Below are 15,786 nucleotides of genomic sequence, written 5' to 3'. Positions count from 1 at the left end.
TTTCCTTTCCTTTCCTTTCCTTTCCTTTCCTTTCCTTTCCTTTCCTTTCCTTTCCTTTCCTTTCCTTTCCTTTCCTTTCCTTTCCTTTCCTTTCCTTTCCTTTCCTTTCCTTTCCTTTCCTTTCCTTTCCTTTCCTTTCCTTTCCTTTCCTTTCCTTTCCTTTCCTTTCCTTTCCTTTCCTTTCCTTTCCTTTCCTTTCCTTTCCTTTCCTTTCCTTTCCTTTCCTTCCCTTACCTTCCCTTCCCTTTCCTTTCCTTTCCTAACCTTTCCTTTCCTTTCCTTTCCTTTCCTTTCCTTTCCTTTCCTTTCCTTTACTTTACTTTACTTTACTTTACTTTACTTTACTTTACTTTACTTTACTTACCTTACCTTACCTTACCCCCAATTATTAATGATATTATTGTGTTTGCAGGTTCCTTCCGACCGGAGCATTTTCTGTGCTGTGCGAGGTGAGCGGTGATGCGCTGCTTTCTCGGGGTGGGTGCGAGCAGCTCGCTCTCTGCTGTCCCGGGAAACTTGTACGGGCCCGAAGCCAGCCGGAGTCCCGCTCTCCTGTTATTCTGAAAGTCAAGAAATGTAAGAACAACTAGCACAGACGAATTCTTAATTAACGTCATATCAATTAAACAACTCTATTCTAAAACAATACTCCTTTACACATTTACATAAATACAAACCACATTAAATAACAACCGACACGCACGTGTATCGGTGTACAATATGTACATTTTAACGCAGCGTCACGTTCATTGTACACTATAGTTTCATATAGTGCAAACTTCTAGACGTGATTTGTTATATTAGATTGCCTTGTTGGCAATAAGAAAGAGAATTAAATTTTATATACATATATCCTGGAGGTGATTTAATCATTAGTAAAAATCATTTAATAAATAATTATTGCAGAGTGCTATTATATCGTATTCATCTCGGTTTAAAAATATTGACGTCTGATAATGTTATAACAAAATAATATCATCGCTTCAAGCGTTGTTCAATTCATTTACGAGCGGAGAATTATTATTAATATGATGATCAAAACCTGTCGGTTCCGGTTCATATAGTGCAAACTTCTAGACGTGATTTGTTATAATAGATTGCCTTGTTGGCAATAAGAAAGAGAATTAAATTTTATATACATATATCCTGGAGGTGATTTAATCATTAGTAAAAATCATTTAATAAATAATTATTGCAGAGTGCTATTATATCGTATTCATCTCGGTTTAAAAATATTGACGTCTGATAATGTTATAACAAAATAATATCATCGCTTCAAGCGTTGTTCAATTCATTTACGAGCGGAGAATTATTATTAATATGATGATCAAAACCTGTCGGTTCCGGTTCCATGATATTTCATCAAAATGACAATTCAACACACCTCCAAAAAGTGATATAGCGTCATGAAAAGTGATGAAACAAAAAATACGTTTAATAGTTACCTACGTAACCTACTTAGCCTAGTTTTTGTTTCATCACTTTTCATGACTTCATATCACTTTTTGGAGGTGTGTTGAATTGTCATTTTGACGAAATACCCGGTCACTCACAGTCAAAACGATCAAGTTATTTATTATTAGATCACGCACAAGTATTTAATTAAAAATAATATAAATTACATATTTAAAAATACATCTTTAGCCATCGTACATCTTTCTTTCTTTCGAAAAGTTCAATAATAAAATTCTTATAGTTAGTTAAAAGTGTAGAGTGTATAGTCTGGCCTCAAACCATTTTTTGTCTGTCTGTTGGTACGATATCATTTTCCTTTATCGGCATTAGAGGTCAGCAGTCTGTGTAGAGCTTTTATACTTATTACATAAATTTCCTCTACCGAATAAGATGAAGGTGATATATAATTGTTAATTTCCTTCTCTCATCTCATATCTGTGAATAAATTGTGTAATGAATGAATTTAAATCTATCTATTCAAATACTGCCGCCGCAGAGTTTGGTTCGCGGATTTGCCACCAGAGACAGGGATCTACACTTTCATTCGGGGATCTACGCTTCGCTAGTGGTTCGCGTCTAGGTCGAAATACAAACTTACTGGTTTTGAACTTGGATAATATTCATGTTCAGAGTTCATGAAACAATTTATTATGATTTGTATTGTTTTTATTTTAAATATATTATTAGTTTAATGACTTTGACGTAATTGTGATATGAAATTATCATTTATTGATACTTGACTTGATTTTTTTTGTTTGTTTTAGATATTAATCAATTGTGGGGTTCTCGTAGAATTTCTCCGCTTGTGCGGCGATAATTAGCTTCTTTATCAGAGGAATTTTTGCGTCATTATGAAGCCTGATTGATCCACTAGGGTGCGCGCATTCAACGCTATTAACTTACCGCTTATTATAATATATTTCGCTTGTTTATTATTCTGGATTGACATGATATACGTTCTGTTAAAATGTATATTTATGATAATGCTATATGTGGAGGTAAAACATTGTATGTATTATATCGACTTTTGCTTTATGACAATAATGAAAATATTGGCGGCCCTAATAAGGGCCTTTTGTTTGACTCGGACGACGGTGATGATGATGATGAGTCGTTTGTTTGTTCTCGGTGTTGCTGGGTGTCGTGTCGGTCAAGTTGGTCGGTAGTCTGTCCATCTGTTGGCTCCTCACTTGGAGCTGGTGTACTTGGTGACGGCCTTGGTGCCCTCGGACACGGCGTGCTTGGCCAGCTCGCCGGGAAGGAGCAGCCTGACGGCGGTCTGGATCTCCCTGCTGGTGATCGTGGACCTCTTGTTGTAGTGGGCCAGGCGGGAGGCCTCGGCGGCGATGCGCTCGAAGATGTCGTTCACGAAGCTGTTCATGATGCTCATCGCTTTGGAGGAGATACCGGTGTCGGGGTGCACCTGCTTCAGCACTTTGTAGATGTAGATTGCGTAGCTCTCCTTCCTCCTGCGCTTAGACTTCTTCTTGTCCCCCTTGGAGATGTTCTTCTGGGCCTTGCCCGACTTCTTGGCTGCTTTTCCGCTTGTCTTGGGTGGCATCTTGCTTGCTGCTCGTCGATTTTGACTTTGAAAAAATGCTATTACTATATCATATTGTTTCATTCTGCGAGGTGCAGTCCATCTAAGGACTATTTCTCGCGACCTGAGGGTAAGTCACCTGGGGGATGGTTTTTTTCTGCCCTAATGCTTGGGCTGCCTTGACAACTTGGGGGCTTAAAATACTATGCTTTTTTGTATTTTATACTATATTTTTTGTATTTGAGACTGAATTTTTTGTCGGTATTAGTTTAGGATTTAACTAATCGAATACTATCTTTTTTGTATCGGTTGTACTTTGAATATTCTTTTTTTAGAGCCAGCATTAGGGTGGGTAGATGATGGATACTGGGTGGGGGTAGGAAGGGTTCTCGTAGGGGCTAGGTTTACCTAGGCACGAAATGCTAGGGTTCGGGTGTGAAGTTAATTTTTTATAAAATGGTATGGCTAAATCCACCATGTGTTTGCGGAGTGGGGGGATGTTCGAGCCTTTATTGATTATACTGTTTCGTACGAACCAAGGGCTTTTGGTGTACCGTCTGAGTGAGGCATTCTGGAATTGCTCGAGTCGCTTTGTGTTTCCGCTGGCCCATATAGGGCTAGCGTAGGTAATGATGGGGCGGATTTGGGATTTGTATATGAGGAGTTTATTGGATATTGATGTTTTTGAGTTTTTGTGTAATAGTGGTGATAAAGCGCCGGCGGTTTGCCGGGCTTTTGTTAAAGTGTTTTTAATGTGGGGTGACCAAGTTAATCTCCTGTCTAGTGTGACTCCAAGATATTTGGCGGTCTTTTGCCATGGTATGACTTGGCCGTACATCGTGATGGTCCCTCGCTGAGCGGTAGTTCGTCCATTTCTGGAGAAATAGACGGCTACGCTCTTTGAGGGATTGACGTCTATGCGCCAGCGGTCATACCACTCTTGGAGTCTGTTTACGTCTTGCTGAAGGCGATGTGTAACCATCCTGGGCGAACCGTGGGTGACCATGAGGGTTGAGTCGTCGGCGTAGAGCATTACTTTGGAGTTAGGGTTGTCTGGGAGGGGGATATCATGAGTGTAAATGTTGAAGAGGGTGGGGGACAGCAGGGAGCCTTGGGGTACTCCTGCTGTCATGAAACGTGGGGATGAGATTGCATCACGGTATCGCACTTGAAAAGTGCGGCGCCGAAGAAATGATTTTAATACACCAAGCAGTTGGGGATCTATGTCTGTTTGGTGGAGTTTGAGAAGTAGGCCGTTTATCCATACTTTATCGAAGGCTTTGGCTATATCCAGGAAAATGGCGCCTGTAGATCTATTGGAGTTGAAGCCACCGATGACTTGCTCGGTGACCCGTAGTAGTTGGTGGAGGGTTGAGTGCTGGGCTCTGAACCCGTGCTGTTCGTCGGGTAGTGTGGATTTTTCATTTATGTGCTTGATGAGCCTAGTGAGGAGGATTTTTTCATAAATTTTCCCAATGTTGGAGAGGAGGCTGATTGGACGGTGGTTTTCGCAGAAAAGTGGATCTTTGCCCGGTTTGGGGAGTACTATGACGTGCGCGTGTTTCCAACTTTTGGGGAAATAGCGCAGTCTGAAAGCTGTATTAATAAGGTTGACTATGGCTAAGATGCCTTTTTGGGGGAGGGCTTTAAGAGCGAAGTTTGTGATTTCATCCGGGCCGGGGGCTTTTTTGTTTTTGCGGCCTTTTATGGCGCTGCGTACCTCGGCCGGGGTAGTGAAGTGGATGTTGTCAGGGGGGAGGGTGTCAAAAATGTGGTTTACGTTGCGGTTGACGTCGGCGATGTGGTCGGGATCTGCGTGTTTGTAACTGGGGCTAAACTGTTTTTCAAGGCTGTCTGCGAAAGATTCGGCTTTGTCGAGTGCGTCAAATACTAGTCCGTTTTCACTGTGTATTGGGTGGTTTGGGGTCGGTGTAGATTTTAGTTGTCTTGATAAGCGCCAGAGGGAGCCGTCCTTTGGGTTAATTTCTTGTATTTTTTTGTTCCAGGATAAGTTTGTGTTTTCGGATAGTCTTTGTCTAATTTGTTTTTGTAGTCTATTAATGGCAGTCTTTATTCTGGGGTCTGGAGTTCTAGTGAAGCGTCGTTTTAGAAAGTTTTTGTTGGAGATGAGGTCGGCTATGTCTTTTGGTAAGTCGTCGGTCGGGTTGTAGGGGAGGCGTACGGGTAAAGGTTTGGATGCGTCATTAATGGCGGTGCGTATTGTGAGGGCGAGATTGTCAACCGCAGAGTCAAGTTCGTTTGTGCTATTTATGTTTGATTTTATCGTGATGTTTTCGTCCACTTTCTGCATAAAGGCCGTCCAATCAGTTTTTTGTTTGGCTTTTGAGGGGGGGGGGTTGGTGAATTTATGTAGGGTTAGCAGCACGGGGTTGTGGTCGGAGGAGAGTTCGTTAATGGTTTGTATGCTGTACGCCCAAGATGATTTGTGTATGAGGGCGATATCTAGTACGTCTGGGGTGTGGCCACGTGACGGGAAATGTGTGGGAGTCACGGGGCCGGCGACTACTAGATCGGGATGGGAAGCGGCGAATTTGTGAAGGATTCTTCCGTTTTTGTTGGTGCGCCTACTATTCCAGGCGGAGTGCTTCGAGTTGAAGTCTCCGGCTAGAATAGTAGGGGTGGGGCCATCAAGAAGCAGCTCAAGGTCTTTAGGATCAATTTCTTTTTGTGGGGGGTTGTATATTGAGTTGATTCTTAATGGCCCGGAAGATTTTGTGAAGATGGTAATGGAGGTGCTCTCTAGTGTAGAGAGGGTAGGTGTAATATTGTGTTGGTGTGTGATTTTATTGTTCACGTAGATGGCTGTGCCACCACCTCGTGAGTGTAACCGGTCATTTTTGTACAGTGTGAAGTTGGCGATTTTTGGTGCTTGTGCGGCTGTGAAGTGTGTTTCGTTTATGAGTAGTATGTCTAATTTGTGTGTGTTGGTGAATAGGCGAGCTTCGAGCAGGTTTTTGTGGAAACCATTGGCATTCCAGAATGCCAAACGGAGCGCGTGGGGCGGGGTGGTGGTGTTAGCCATAATTTAATTTTAAAAAAGGGCAATGATCTGGGGGACTGCAGAGAGCAGTATGTTAATGTAATCTGTGGGGGTTTGGGCTGAAAGAAATTTCGGTATGATGTCGGCGATGAGTTCGCCGATTTTTTGGATGTTAAGTTTTTTCATGAAATCTGTGAATGAAAAGGGTGCTGAGTTTATTGGGGGGGGGGTGTTTGAAGAACCTGAGGGGTTGCGGGTGGGGGGCGGGTTCATGGACTGGGCGTAGGAGATGGAGGGGTTTGTGGGGTTGGATGTGAAGGTGACTTGTGGGTTTACCTCAGGTCGGCGAGCGTAGCGGGTGGAAGGTGCGGGGCGCTTTGGGCAGCCCTGGTAGTTGGCGGGGTGGGGTCCGCCGCAGTTCGTGCATGTTGCGTCTCCATCCTCGCGCTTGTGGGGGCAGGTGGCTGTGAGGTGGTTTTCGGGGCACTTAACGCAGCGGGGGGGCAGGTGACAGCCCCTCGAGGAGTGCCCGAAAAGCTGGCAGCGGTGGCACTGGGAGGGGGCGGTTTTCGGATTTAAATATTCCACCTTGATTCGCAGCTGGAAGAGGGTTTCCAGCTCAAAAATTTTTCTTCCGGCTTCGCCGTGGTTTAATTGGACGAGAACCAAGGGGGCCGCCACTCTGTTGGGTCCTGAGCGCATGCGGGTGACGCTGATGACAGGGAGGTTGAGCTCTTCTAGCTCCTCTTGTATTTCCTCCGTGGAGGTAGACGGGGGTATCCCGCGCAGGACTGCTTTCGTCGTCTTATCCTCGTATAGTTGAAAGGTGTGAAAGGGCACTTGAGATTCGTCGAGGAGACGGGTGGCTGTACGGAAGCTGTCAGAGTCTTCCGTGTTTAGGACATAGCCTGTCGGGATTGCCTTTGAGTTTGTCACTTTGACACCGGCTGCCTGTAATTTTTGGCGCATCGCGTTCCAATTGGTCGTGGTACGGATTATAATAGGGGGGATTTTCGGCTTAAAGGTTTTCGGAGCGGCGGTGGGGTCCGACTCTGTTGTTTTTGTTCCTGCTGACGAGATTGTGTCACTTGTCGTTGAGGCTGGGGGCGCGAGGACTTCAAAACGGTTATGAGTACAGGATGCGACGGGTGAGGTGGGGGGAGGAGAATTTGCCTTCCTCCTTTTGTTGGTAGCTTTCCCGTAGGGAGTGATCCAGGGTGGCGGCGGGAAATTTGGGTCATCTTCGTAGTCCTCCTGGGTGGTGACGGGCGAGGCCTGGGACGGGAATAGGGAAGCTACGTCCCCGATGTTGAAGTCGTCTGCATTTTGTTGGTAGATTGACGAGTTGGAGGTGGAGCGGGGGTCTTGTTGAGAGTAAGTTGTTTTTGTAACCCTTGTATTTGGCATAGAGTTTAGGTATTCGATGAGACTTTCTCTTGATGGGTTTAGTTTTTTCAAGTCGGCCATTGTCTCTTCCATTTTATTGAGTTGTGGTGTGTTTTTGTTGTTTGTTGGTTGTTGCTTGAGTTTTGGTGTGTTGTGCTTCGATAGCGGAATAGCAGACTAGCGGTTAGGCGAGTCTGAAAGTTTTTTCTTTGAGTTGTTTTTGTTGTGAAAGTTTGTTGTTGAAAAAATGCCATCTTTTTGAGTAGTTTACTTTACTTTCACGACGCTGTGGCGGCGATCGACTAGGGCGGCTCTCTTTCGCCTCGAGCTAGCTAGCTAGCACCCGTGCGGCCCCGTCTGCTATAGCATCGCCCGTAGCGGGGGGGAGCCGAGAGCGGCCATTGTTAGCGAGCTCGCCGAGAACGTAAATACACCGGTCCCGTGAACGAAAAAGCCACAAGCAAAAATTCAGCCAGACTCGCCTAACCGCTAGTCTGCTATTCCGCTATCGAAGCAGTTCGCAAGCACCCAGCACCCCTATCATGTCAGGTCGCGGCAAAGGAGGCAAAGTGAAGGGAAAGGCAAAGTCCCGCTCTAACCGCGCCGGACTCCAGTTCCCCGTCGGACGTATCCACCGCCTGCTGAGGAAGGGCAACTACGCCGAGAGGGTGGGCGCCGGTGCCCCCGTCTACCTGGCCGCCGTCATGGAGTACCTGGCCGCCGAGGTTCTCGAGCTGGCCGGCAACGCCGCCAGGGACAACAAGAAGACCAGGATCATCCCCCGCCATCTGCAGTTGGCCATCCGAAACGACGAGGAGCTCAACAAGCTGCTCTCCGGCGTGACCATTGCTCAGGGAGGTGTTCTGCCCAACATTCAGGCTGTTCTCCTGCCCAAGAAGACAGAAAAGAAGGCGTAATTTTGACAGCGACAAACTATACTAACATCAGAAAAAAAAATGAACGTCCCTCAAGTCCACGACCACCACACCATACCATCAAGATGACTTGATTCATTATTTAAAAAAGGCCCTTCTCAGGGCCGCCAATTTTTCTCACTATTTTAAAATTACAAAAGTCGTTATATACCTACACTATATGTAAATAATTATATTCTTCATGGTCTTAAATCTATGTATGTGCAAAATATATTCTATTCATGCATTATTATTGGCGAAAAGTTGACATTTTAAATCTCATTCAATTTGAGGTTAAAGCAACGTGTCAATCAATTTGTGATTAATGGATAATGGCAAATGGAGTAAAATTAGCTTGATTTACAAGCTGTTTCTCCTTTACGATGATGATTTTATTGAGTCTAGTCGTATTATATGATATTTTCGACTGTTTTATGACTATTCATTCATTTAGATATATTTCACAATACGCACTTACCCTTAATTTGACATTTCTGACCACAGACAATGATAAATTATAGATGATAAATCAATACAATAGTGATGGGGGTGACGCGTCCGACACTTTCGCAAAGAAAGTGATTAAAAAGTTTAAAAAAACATGAATAAATTATTGATATGGGGTGGGTGTGGGGTTTTCGTATTTTCGAAAGAGTAATTTGCAATCGGATGAACATTTGGCGGCCCTGATAAGGGCCATTTTGGGTCGAAATTGGAATGGTGAGCTGTTGTTTGTTTGTTGTCTCGCTTCGATCCGATTGATTTGATTAGATGGTCGGTCGGTTGGTTGCGTGCTCGCGGCTTAAGCACGCTCTCCGCGGATGCGTCTCGCCAGCTGGATATCCTTGGGCATGATGGTGACGCGCTTGGCGTGGATCGCGCAAAGGTTGGTGTCCTCGAAGAGGCCGACCAGGTAGGCCTCGCTCGCCTCCTGCAGGGCCATCACGGCTGAGCTCTGGAAGCGCAGGTCGGTCTTGAAGTCCTGGGCGATCTCGCGCACCAGCCGCTGGAAGGGCAGCTTGCGGATCAGCAGCTCCGTGCTCTTCTGGTAGCGGCGGATCTCGCGAAGGGCGACCGTGCCGGGCCTGTAGCGATGGGGCTTCTTCACTCCTCCGGTGGCGGGCGCGCTCTTCCTCGCCGCCTTCGTGGCCAGCTGCTTCCTGGGGGCCTTGCCTCCGGTAGACTTGCGGGCGGTCTGCTTTGTACGAGCCATGTTCTGTTTGAAATATTACAATGACCCAAAAAAGATCTCGTCACCCTATTTATAGGAAAGAACCGTGAGAGTACGACGGTGCGATGCCATTGGTCGCCCGCCGGGTCTTGGGGAGTGAGTAAATCAGGGTTGCCAATGCGTATGTTCTAAAATACCCACAGCGGAAAATTCAAAATCACAATTATGTGTATAATTTTTTTTTTGTTTTTTTTTTTTTTTTTTTTATGTACCTATATTAATATGCGTATATAATTCGTAAAAATAAGTATTTATAGTACATTTATAATATAATATATCCTGCGAAAGAAAACGAAATTATAGTACTTTTAATAATTGGCAATATTGTCGGAAAATCAAAAAAAAAACACTTTTAATGGGATCTCCGCACTTTAACTTTTCTCATTAAATTTACAATTCATAAGAATTCTCCGCAATTTTGGGAATTCACCACGAATTGGCAACCCTGCAGTCAGTCAGGCTACGCGAGTGGGGGGCCATCGTCGAGTATATAATGAAGGGGAAATCCGGAAACTCAAAAAATCGTTCTTCACCCGCCTTACTGAGCGGTTGCCTTCGCGTTCGTCTCAACCGAAAACAAACCAAAAAACACCATGACCGGTCGCGGAAAGGGAGGAAAAGGCCTCGGAAAGGGTGGAGCCAAGCGTCACAGGAAGGTGCTTCGCGATAACATCCAGGGCATCACGAAGCCGGCCATCCGCCGTCTGGCTCGCAGGGGAGGCGTCAAGCGTATCTCCGGCCTGATCTACGAGGAGACTCGCGGCGTGCTGAAGGTGTTCCTGGAGAACGTGATCAGGGATGCTGTCACCTACACCGAGCACGCCAAGAGGAAGACCGTCACCGCCATGGACGTCGTGTACGCCCTGAAGCGCCAGGGTCGCACCCTGTACGGCTTCGGCGGCTAGGCTGCGCGCGACCACCACACCATCACCGTCACCGTCACATCCACCCGATTGTTTATTTACGACAACACACTACTTGGCAGTGTGATAAAACTTAAAAAAAAAACGGCCCTTCTCAGGGCCACCACTATGTTCAAGCCGTTTAATGCATCTTACACAATTCTCGGACCGACCGACTGCCCGCAAAGTATAATATAATATGATTAGTCACGCGAGGTAAGAATTATTTCGAGGCGCAAGGAACGCCGTTTTATTTGTAAAAATAAAAAGTAGAGTTAAATTCAGAAATTTTAAACGATTCCCACTTCACGGCAAATAAGAATCTAGGAAAAAACATAAAAATAACCGCGCCGGAGCAGGAAAATTTAATAGTTTTTAATTTAAAGTTGATATTCTCTATGTAAACAGAACGGCGTCACACGCCCCTGGCATGAGGATTAAAAAAATGTTAGCTGGCTACATATCGAGTCGGAGGTCTTCTGTCTTTTGGTAGGAAAGGAAAAAAAAAAATAACCCACAAAAACGCACGATTTCATTGTACAGCAGGGAAGGACAATAAATTTAAAAGTTTCATACTTTTTACTAAAAATTCACCTTCATACTGTGTGGACTGTGAGAATTTCATTTTTGGGCTGCGTCCTTTTCATTGATGTTGTCATTCTGTGAAAAAATTCGTAAGCCTTTATGACATAATTACTCTATGACTTACTATTATTATGCGCTTCTCTATGGCGCTTCCGGAAAAACCCTTACCCGTGCTTTATTGCCATTATATAAGTTATGCGAATGAATGGTTATGATAATAATAATAATAAATAATATGAAATTCGGTGGAATGAATAATAATTGACGCATTTTACTATTATACCTCTTGCGATACTCTCTCTAATCTCATCGAATATTTTTGTATTATGCATTTATGAAATCATTGGTAGCCCTGAAAAGGGCTTTTTATCGTCAACAACTTGGCACCGCGACTCGGGTGCTCGCTTTCCGCCAGCTGATATATCCGCGGTGGTGATAGATATATTATATAATGACAATATATAACTATACACACACGTGAAGTCATGTGGAAGTCCTACTTCTTGGGTGCGGCCTTCTTCGCTGCGGGCTTGCCCTTGGGAGCTGCGGCAGCCTTCTTCGGCTTGGGCGCTTTGGGCTTCTTGGTCGGGGGCTTGGCCGACTTCTTCGCCTTCGTGGGGCTCTTTGGCTTCGCGGCAGGCTTCTTGGCGGCGGCGGCCTTCTTGGCCGGCGAGCCGGCGGGAGCCTTCTTCGCCTTGGCGGGGGCGACGGCCTTCTTCGCCTTGGCGGGCGCGGCGGCCGCCTTCCTGGGCTTCTTGGCGGCGGAGACGGCAGAGGTGCGCTTCTTGGGCGCGGCGGCGGCCGGTTTCTTGGCGCCACCGGCGGAACCCTTGGCCTTCGCCTCCAGCTTGAAGGAGCCGGACGCTCCCTTGCCCTTGGTCTGGACCAGGGCGCCGGACTCGACGGCTCCCTTCAGGTACTTCTTGATGAAGGGGGCAAGCTTATCGGCGTCGACCTTGTAGTTGGCGGTGATGTACTTCTTGATGGCCTGCAGGGACGAGCCGCCGCGCTCCTTCAGCTCCTTGATGGCGTTGTTGACCATCTCGGACGTCTTCGGGTGAGAGGGCTTCGCCTTGGGCTTCTTGGCCGCCGCGGCGGATGCCTTTGCCTTCTTGGCGGGAGTGGCCGGAACGGGAGACGCCGCCGTCGCTGCTAGTGCTGTATCTGCCATTGTAGATTGGTGCTGGTGGTGCTGTTCGGCTTGCTTGCTGATGCTGAATATATCCTCAAAAAAAAGGAAATTTTCGGAATTCGAATGGCGTCCCTACCGTGCCGCCGGCGCAGAGAGCTCGCTTGTCGATTGTGATGATGAAAACGTGTATCATTTATGCTTAGGTCCTCGGAGTAAAATAGGATTTTATCGGCGAGGATAAATTTTCCTTAACGGTAGGGCGCGGGCGGGCGTAGGACAGAGATGTGGGCCCGCGGAGGGCGGGGAATCTGCGCTCCCCGGGAGCGGCGCTAGGCGCAGTGAGGCTCCGGATGAGGAAATGCGCGAGGGCGGCGACTCGGAGTGCCACAAAAGAGACCGCAGCTCGGGAGACCCTCGAGTCGGCGGGTCGGGAGGGCGGCGTGGGCGAGGGCGGGACTCCGGCCGGGGGGTCCCGCAGCATTCCCGCCGTCGGGGGGCCCCGCGAGCGCCGACAGGGCTCCCGAGCCGCCCCGCCGTAGAACGGCGTGCCGGCCCACAGCATACATCGGGCTCGCGGTGCTCGGGCCTGTATAATATTATGTGTACGCCAAACCGACCTAGGCGTGATAATAATGCGAAATAAATTAATAATGTTATACGAAATTAATTTTAAAAAATTAAACGAGCCCTACTGATGATGCTATTATATCTGATTTCTTACAGGACAGCCGGGGGCGGCGCGGCGCGGCGTGAGATACGAGCCCTCGAAGACATGAAAATAATAACCTGGTTAAACTATTAATGTTTGCGATTGTTTATGTGCTTAAAAAAAAAACTAATTAAAAAAAAAAGAATTATGTTGATGATGATGATGAATAACGAAAGTGGGAAAAAAAAAAAAAAAAAAAAAAACCAAAAACAAAAACTACAGACAGGCAAAGAAACAAAAACCATAACTAATATAAGATATTTAATCAGAACATCATCGGATGACATATAACTGGAAAAATAACAGCAGCAAATAAATGTCTAGCATCACTTTATCCAATGATGGGAAAGAAAAGTCGGATAATAAATTACTTCTTTATAAAACAACAATAAGACCAGATTTCACGTACGGATGCCCCATTTGGGGGCACGCCGCTCCAAGTCTCATACAAAAGATTCAACTCTTTCAAAATAAAGCCATTAGACTTGCTTTAAACGCACCTAAATGGATTAGAATTTCTTCTATCCATAATGACACCAACATTCCGTTGATAAAGGACTTAATTGTTTCCCAAGCAACCAAGTTTTATGCCGGCCTTCCCAGCCATACTAATCCTACAATAAATTCCCTTTCAAAATATAGCGAAAACGATAAATTTAAATATAAAAGACCCAATATAGTCCTCCGGAAGGAATAATAGCCTGCCTACAGCCGCAGTATAGTTTTTAAGCTCTTGTTCAACAAACACCAATATAATAATAAAAATAACTGTAAAGAATCTAAAGATAATCAAATATAATTATGTTAGAGTCAATAAAAAAATCATGTTTAGGAACTCTGTAAAATTAAGTAAATCAAAAGTCATCGGATGTGTTTGCAAATTATTTGAAAATTTGTCAGCTGCATTTAGAACAAATACAAATAAAATTTGACGTTATCGTCAATTGACTTTTTGTTTTTTTTTTCTCCTTTTTACTAAATTTACTAAATTGCCACTACATTTAATCTGAAAAAAAAGAAGAAAAAAAAAACACGTGGAAAGAAGCTGTGGGTGTGCGAAAGAAAACTTATTACTTTTAATTAAGTTAAATGTTGGAAAATTTATGATTTAAATTTAATTATGGAATAAATGAAAATATCAACGGAATATATGTCGATAATTATTCACGCATCATCAGATAGTTGCACGTTTGATCGATCCACCCACTGAACTTGACACTTGGAAACGGAAACGGAAACGGAAGTCAATCACGATGCATTGTTCATGAAAAATGATGGCCGCCCGGCGTGACCGACCCCAGAGAGGGCGGCCGTTCAGGTGTTCGGGGGTCCGGTGAGAGAGCGCGGAGGCGACGGTGAAAAGCGGCGAGGAAAAGAGGTGAAACGATACGAGGAAATGAAAAGAAAGCGGAGGTCCGGACCTCCACGCGCCATATCGTTTCGCGCGCGCGAAGATAACACTGAGATTATTATTTAATGATTATTTAACAAACATCACACCCGCGCACACGCGCACACACACACACAACACACACAACACACACAACACATCAGATCCGTATAACTGGCATCAAATCGATTGATTAAAGTTTATTTACATTATTATCAAACAGCGATCACGAGAGTTACGAGATGAACACAAACAAAAAGATTGACAACTGTCTAAACCATAGAAAGAAGAAATTGGTAGAAAAAAAAAAACAAAAGTTAAAGAAACGTAAAAATAAAGAGAGTCCCCTCTGTTTGAATACTCCCCCCTATGTCCATGGCTTTTTGGGTTAGTATAATCATAAAAAAAGGCAATTAATCAAAATAACTTTTAATGATTAAAAATTAATTAATTAATTAATGTAATTTTAATTAATATCGGCAAATCTCGTTTAAAAATATTAATTATCAAATATGTAATTTTAATTAATATCGGCAAATCTCGTTTAAAAATATTAATTATCAAATAACGATTTATAAAAAATAATGATTATTCTGTCTCATATTTGTATTCAATATAACATATTTGTAATACACATTCCGTAAGCCAGGAGGAAGATTTCTGTGCAGGCAAAACCACAATTCGATAGTATGTTCACGTATGTTCTATGAAAGTTTGCGTAACCGATATTCACACAAAAATAGTAAACAAATTAATTCCAAAAGTATGCACGTTTCTTTCCTGACATGGCGCTGCATGGACTCACACCGATCTAGTATTAATATTAAAAAGTGATGAATTAAAAAAAAAATGTTGTGAAATAATAAATGTTTATCGGTAAGTACTTGATGCAATTATTTAATCAAAAATCTCCGGTGAAAGAACATATATTTGCGATGGCAACACTGCGCCATAAAGTCGTTTTCCTTACGTCAAATGTCGTTTATTGTTTTACCGTTTTGTTTGAAATCATATTTTTGATCTAGCCTCTGTCATGACAGAGATCATTGTGATATTAGTGTTTTTACAGTGGATAAACTTTAATCAATTGATATGATGTGCGTGAAATATCTACGTATCTGATTTTATATCGGGCAATAATGCGAGTTGTTTGTTTTGACATGACGTGAATAAATCCCGCTTTTCGGGTAGATATCCACCGGATCGGGTAGTTCATTCGTCCCCATGCCGTCCATCGTCTTCTCCCATCCGTCATAGTCATCATCGTCGTCATAATAATATTATATCGCAAACAAACGAATATAAAACGATCACAAAAACAAAATGGCGCGTGGATGTTCAGACGTTGTGTACATCGTGGAACTTCATAATGCGGTGTATAGTAGAAGAATTTGTAAGCTTTTTAAGTTAATTTCATCAAAGTTCACCAGTCCTAAAGAGTCCTATATTCTCTCGAGCCTTTAAAAATAAATATCAATTCTACTTTTGCCCCCAATCTTCTAATAAACCATACAATATTCAACAGTAATGTATGTTAAAAG

General features: G+C 44.2%; 5 protein-coding genes across 5 annotated transcripts; 2 read left to right on the top strand and 3 right to left on the bottom strand.

Moving 5' to 3' along the window:
- Positions 1 to 2,568: 2,568 nt before the first annotated feature.
- LOC149408723 (histone H2B) lies at positions 2,569 to 3,032 on the bottom strand. Its single transcript, XM_089650516.1, has one exon. The coding sequence runs from the start codon at positions 3,014 to 3,016 to the stop codon at positions 2,642 to 2,644; it is 375 nt and encodes a 124-aa protein (XP_089506642.1). The 5' UTR covers positions 3,017 to 3,032; the 3' UTR covers positions 2,569 to 2,641.
- Positions 3,033 to 7,845: 4,813 nt separating this feature from the next.
- LOC149408722 (histone H2A) lies at positions 7,846 to 8,695 on the top strand. Its single transcript, XM_089650513.1, has one exon. The coding sequence runs from the start codon at positions 7,925 to 7,927 to the stop codon at positions 8,297 to 8,299; it is 375 nt and encodes a 124-aa protein (XP_089506639.1). The 5' UTR covers positions 7,846 to 7,924; the 3' UTR covers positions 8,300 to 8,695.
- Positions 8,696 to 8,995: 300 nt separating this feature from the next.
- Positions 8,996 to 9,523, bottom strand: LOC149408721 (histone H3). The gene has a single exon (XM_089650512.1). It carries the CDS (start codon positions 9,507 to 9,509, stop codon positions 9,099 to 9,101), a length of 411 nt encoding a protein of 136 aa, XP_089506638.1. The 5' UTR covers positions 9,510 to 9,523; the 3' UTR covers positions 8,996 to 9,098.
- Positions 9,524 to 10,049: 526 nt separating this feature from the next.
- LOC149408720 (histone H4) lies at positions 10,050 to 10,558 on the top strand. The gene has a single exon (XM_089650515.1). It carries the CDS (start codon positions 10,121 to 10,123, stop codon positions 10,430 to 10,432), a length of 312 nt encoding a protein of 103 aa, XP_089506641.1. The 5' UTR covers positions 10,050 to 10,120; the 3' UTR covers positions 10,433 to 10,558.
- An 821-nt stretch (positions 10,559 to 11,379) lies between these two features.
- LOC149408719 (uncharacterized) lies at positions 11,380 to 12,253 on the bottom strand. The gene has a single exon (XM_089650477.1). It carries the CDS (start codon positions 12,183 to 12,185, stop codon positions 11,511 to 11,513), a length of 675 nt encoding a protein of 224 aa, XP_089506603.1. The 5' UTR covers positions 12,186 to 12,253; the 3' UTR covers positions 11,380 to 11,510.
- Positions 12,254 to 15,786: the final 3,533 nt, after the last annotated feature.

The sequence above is a fragment of the Hesperophylax consimilis genome, unplaced genomic scaffold (genome assembly GCF_061612785.1).
Source record: "Hesperophylax consimilis isolate HC1 unplaced genomic scaffold, BYU_Hcon_1.0 scaffold_105, whole genome shotgun sequence".
Lineage (NCBI taxonomy): Eukaryota > Metazoa > Arthropoda > Insecta > Trichoptera > Limnephilidae > Hesperophylax > Hesperophylax consimilis.
This window is presented reverse-complemented; position numbering and strand designations above follow the sequence as displayed.

Excerpts from the sequence above, each read along its gene's own strand:
- LOC149408723 (XM_089650516.1), bottom strand. The coding sequence starts at position 3,016 with ATGCCACCCAAGACAAGCGGAAAAGCAGCCAAGAAGTCGGGCAAGGCC.
- LOC149408722 (XM_089650513.1), top strand. The coding sequence starts at position 7,925 with ATGTCAGGTCGCGGCAAAGGAGGCAAAGTGAAGGGAAAGGCAAAGTCC.
- LOC149408721 (XM_089650512.1), bottom strand. The coding sequence starts at position 9,509 with ATGGCTCGTACAAAGCAGACCGCCCGCAAGTCTACCGGAGGCAAGGCC.
- LOC149408720 (XM_089650515.1), top strand. The coding sequence starts at position 10,121 with ATGACCGGTCGCGGAAAGGGAGGAAAAGGCCTCGGAAAGGGTGGAGCC.
- LOC149408719 (XM_089650477.1), bottom strand. The coding sequence starts at position 12,185 with ATGGCAGATACAGCACTAGCAGCGACGGCGGCGTCTCCCGTTCCGGCC.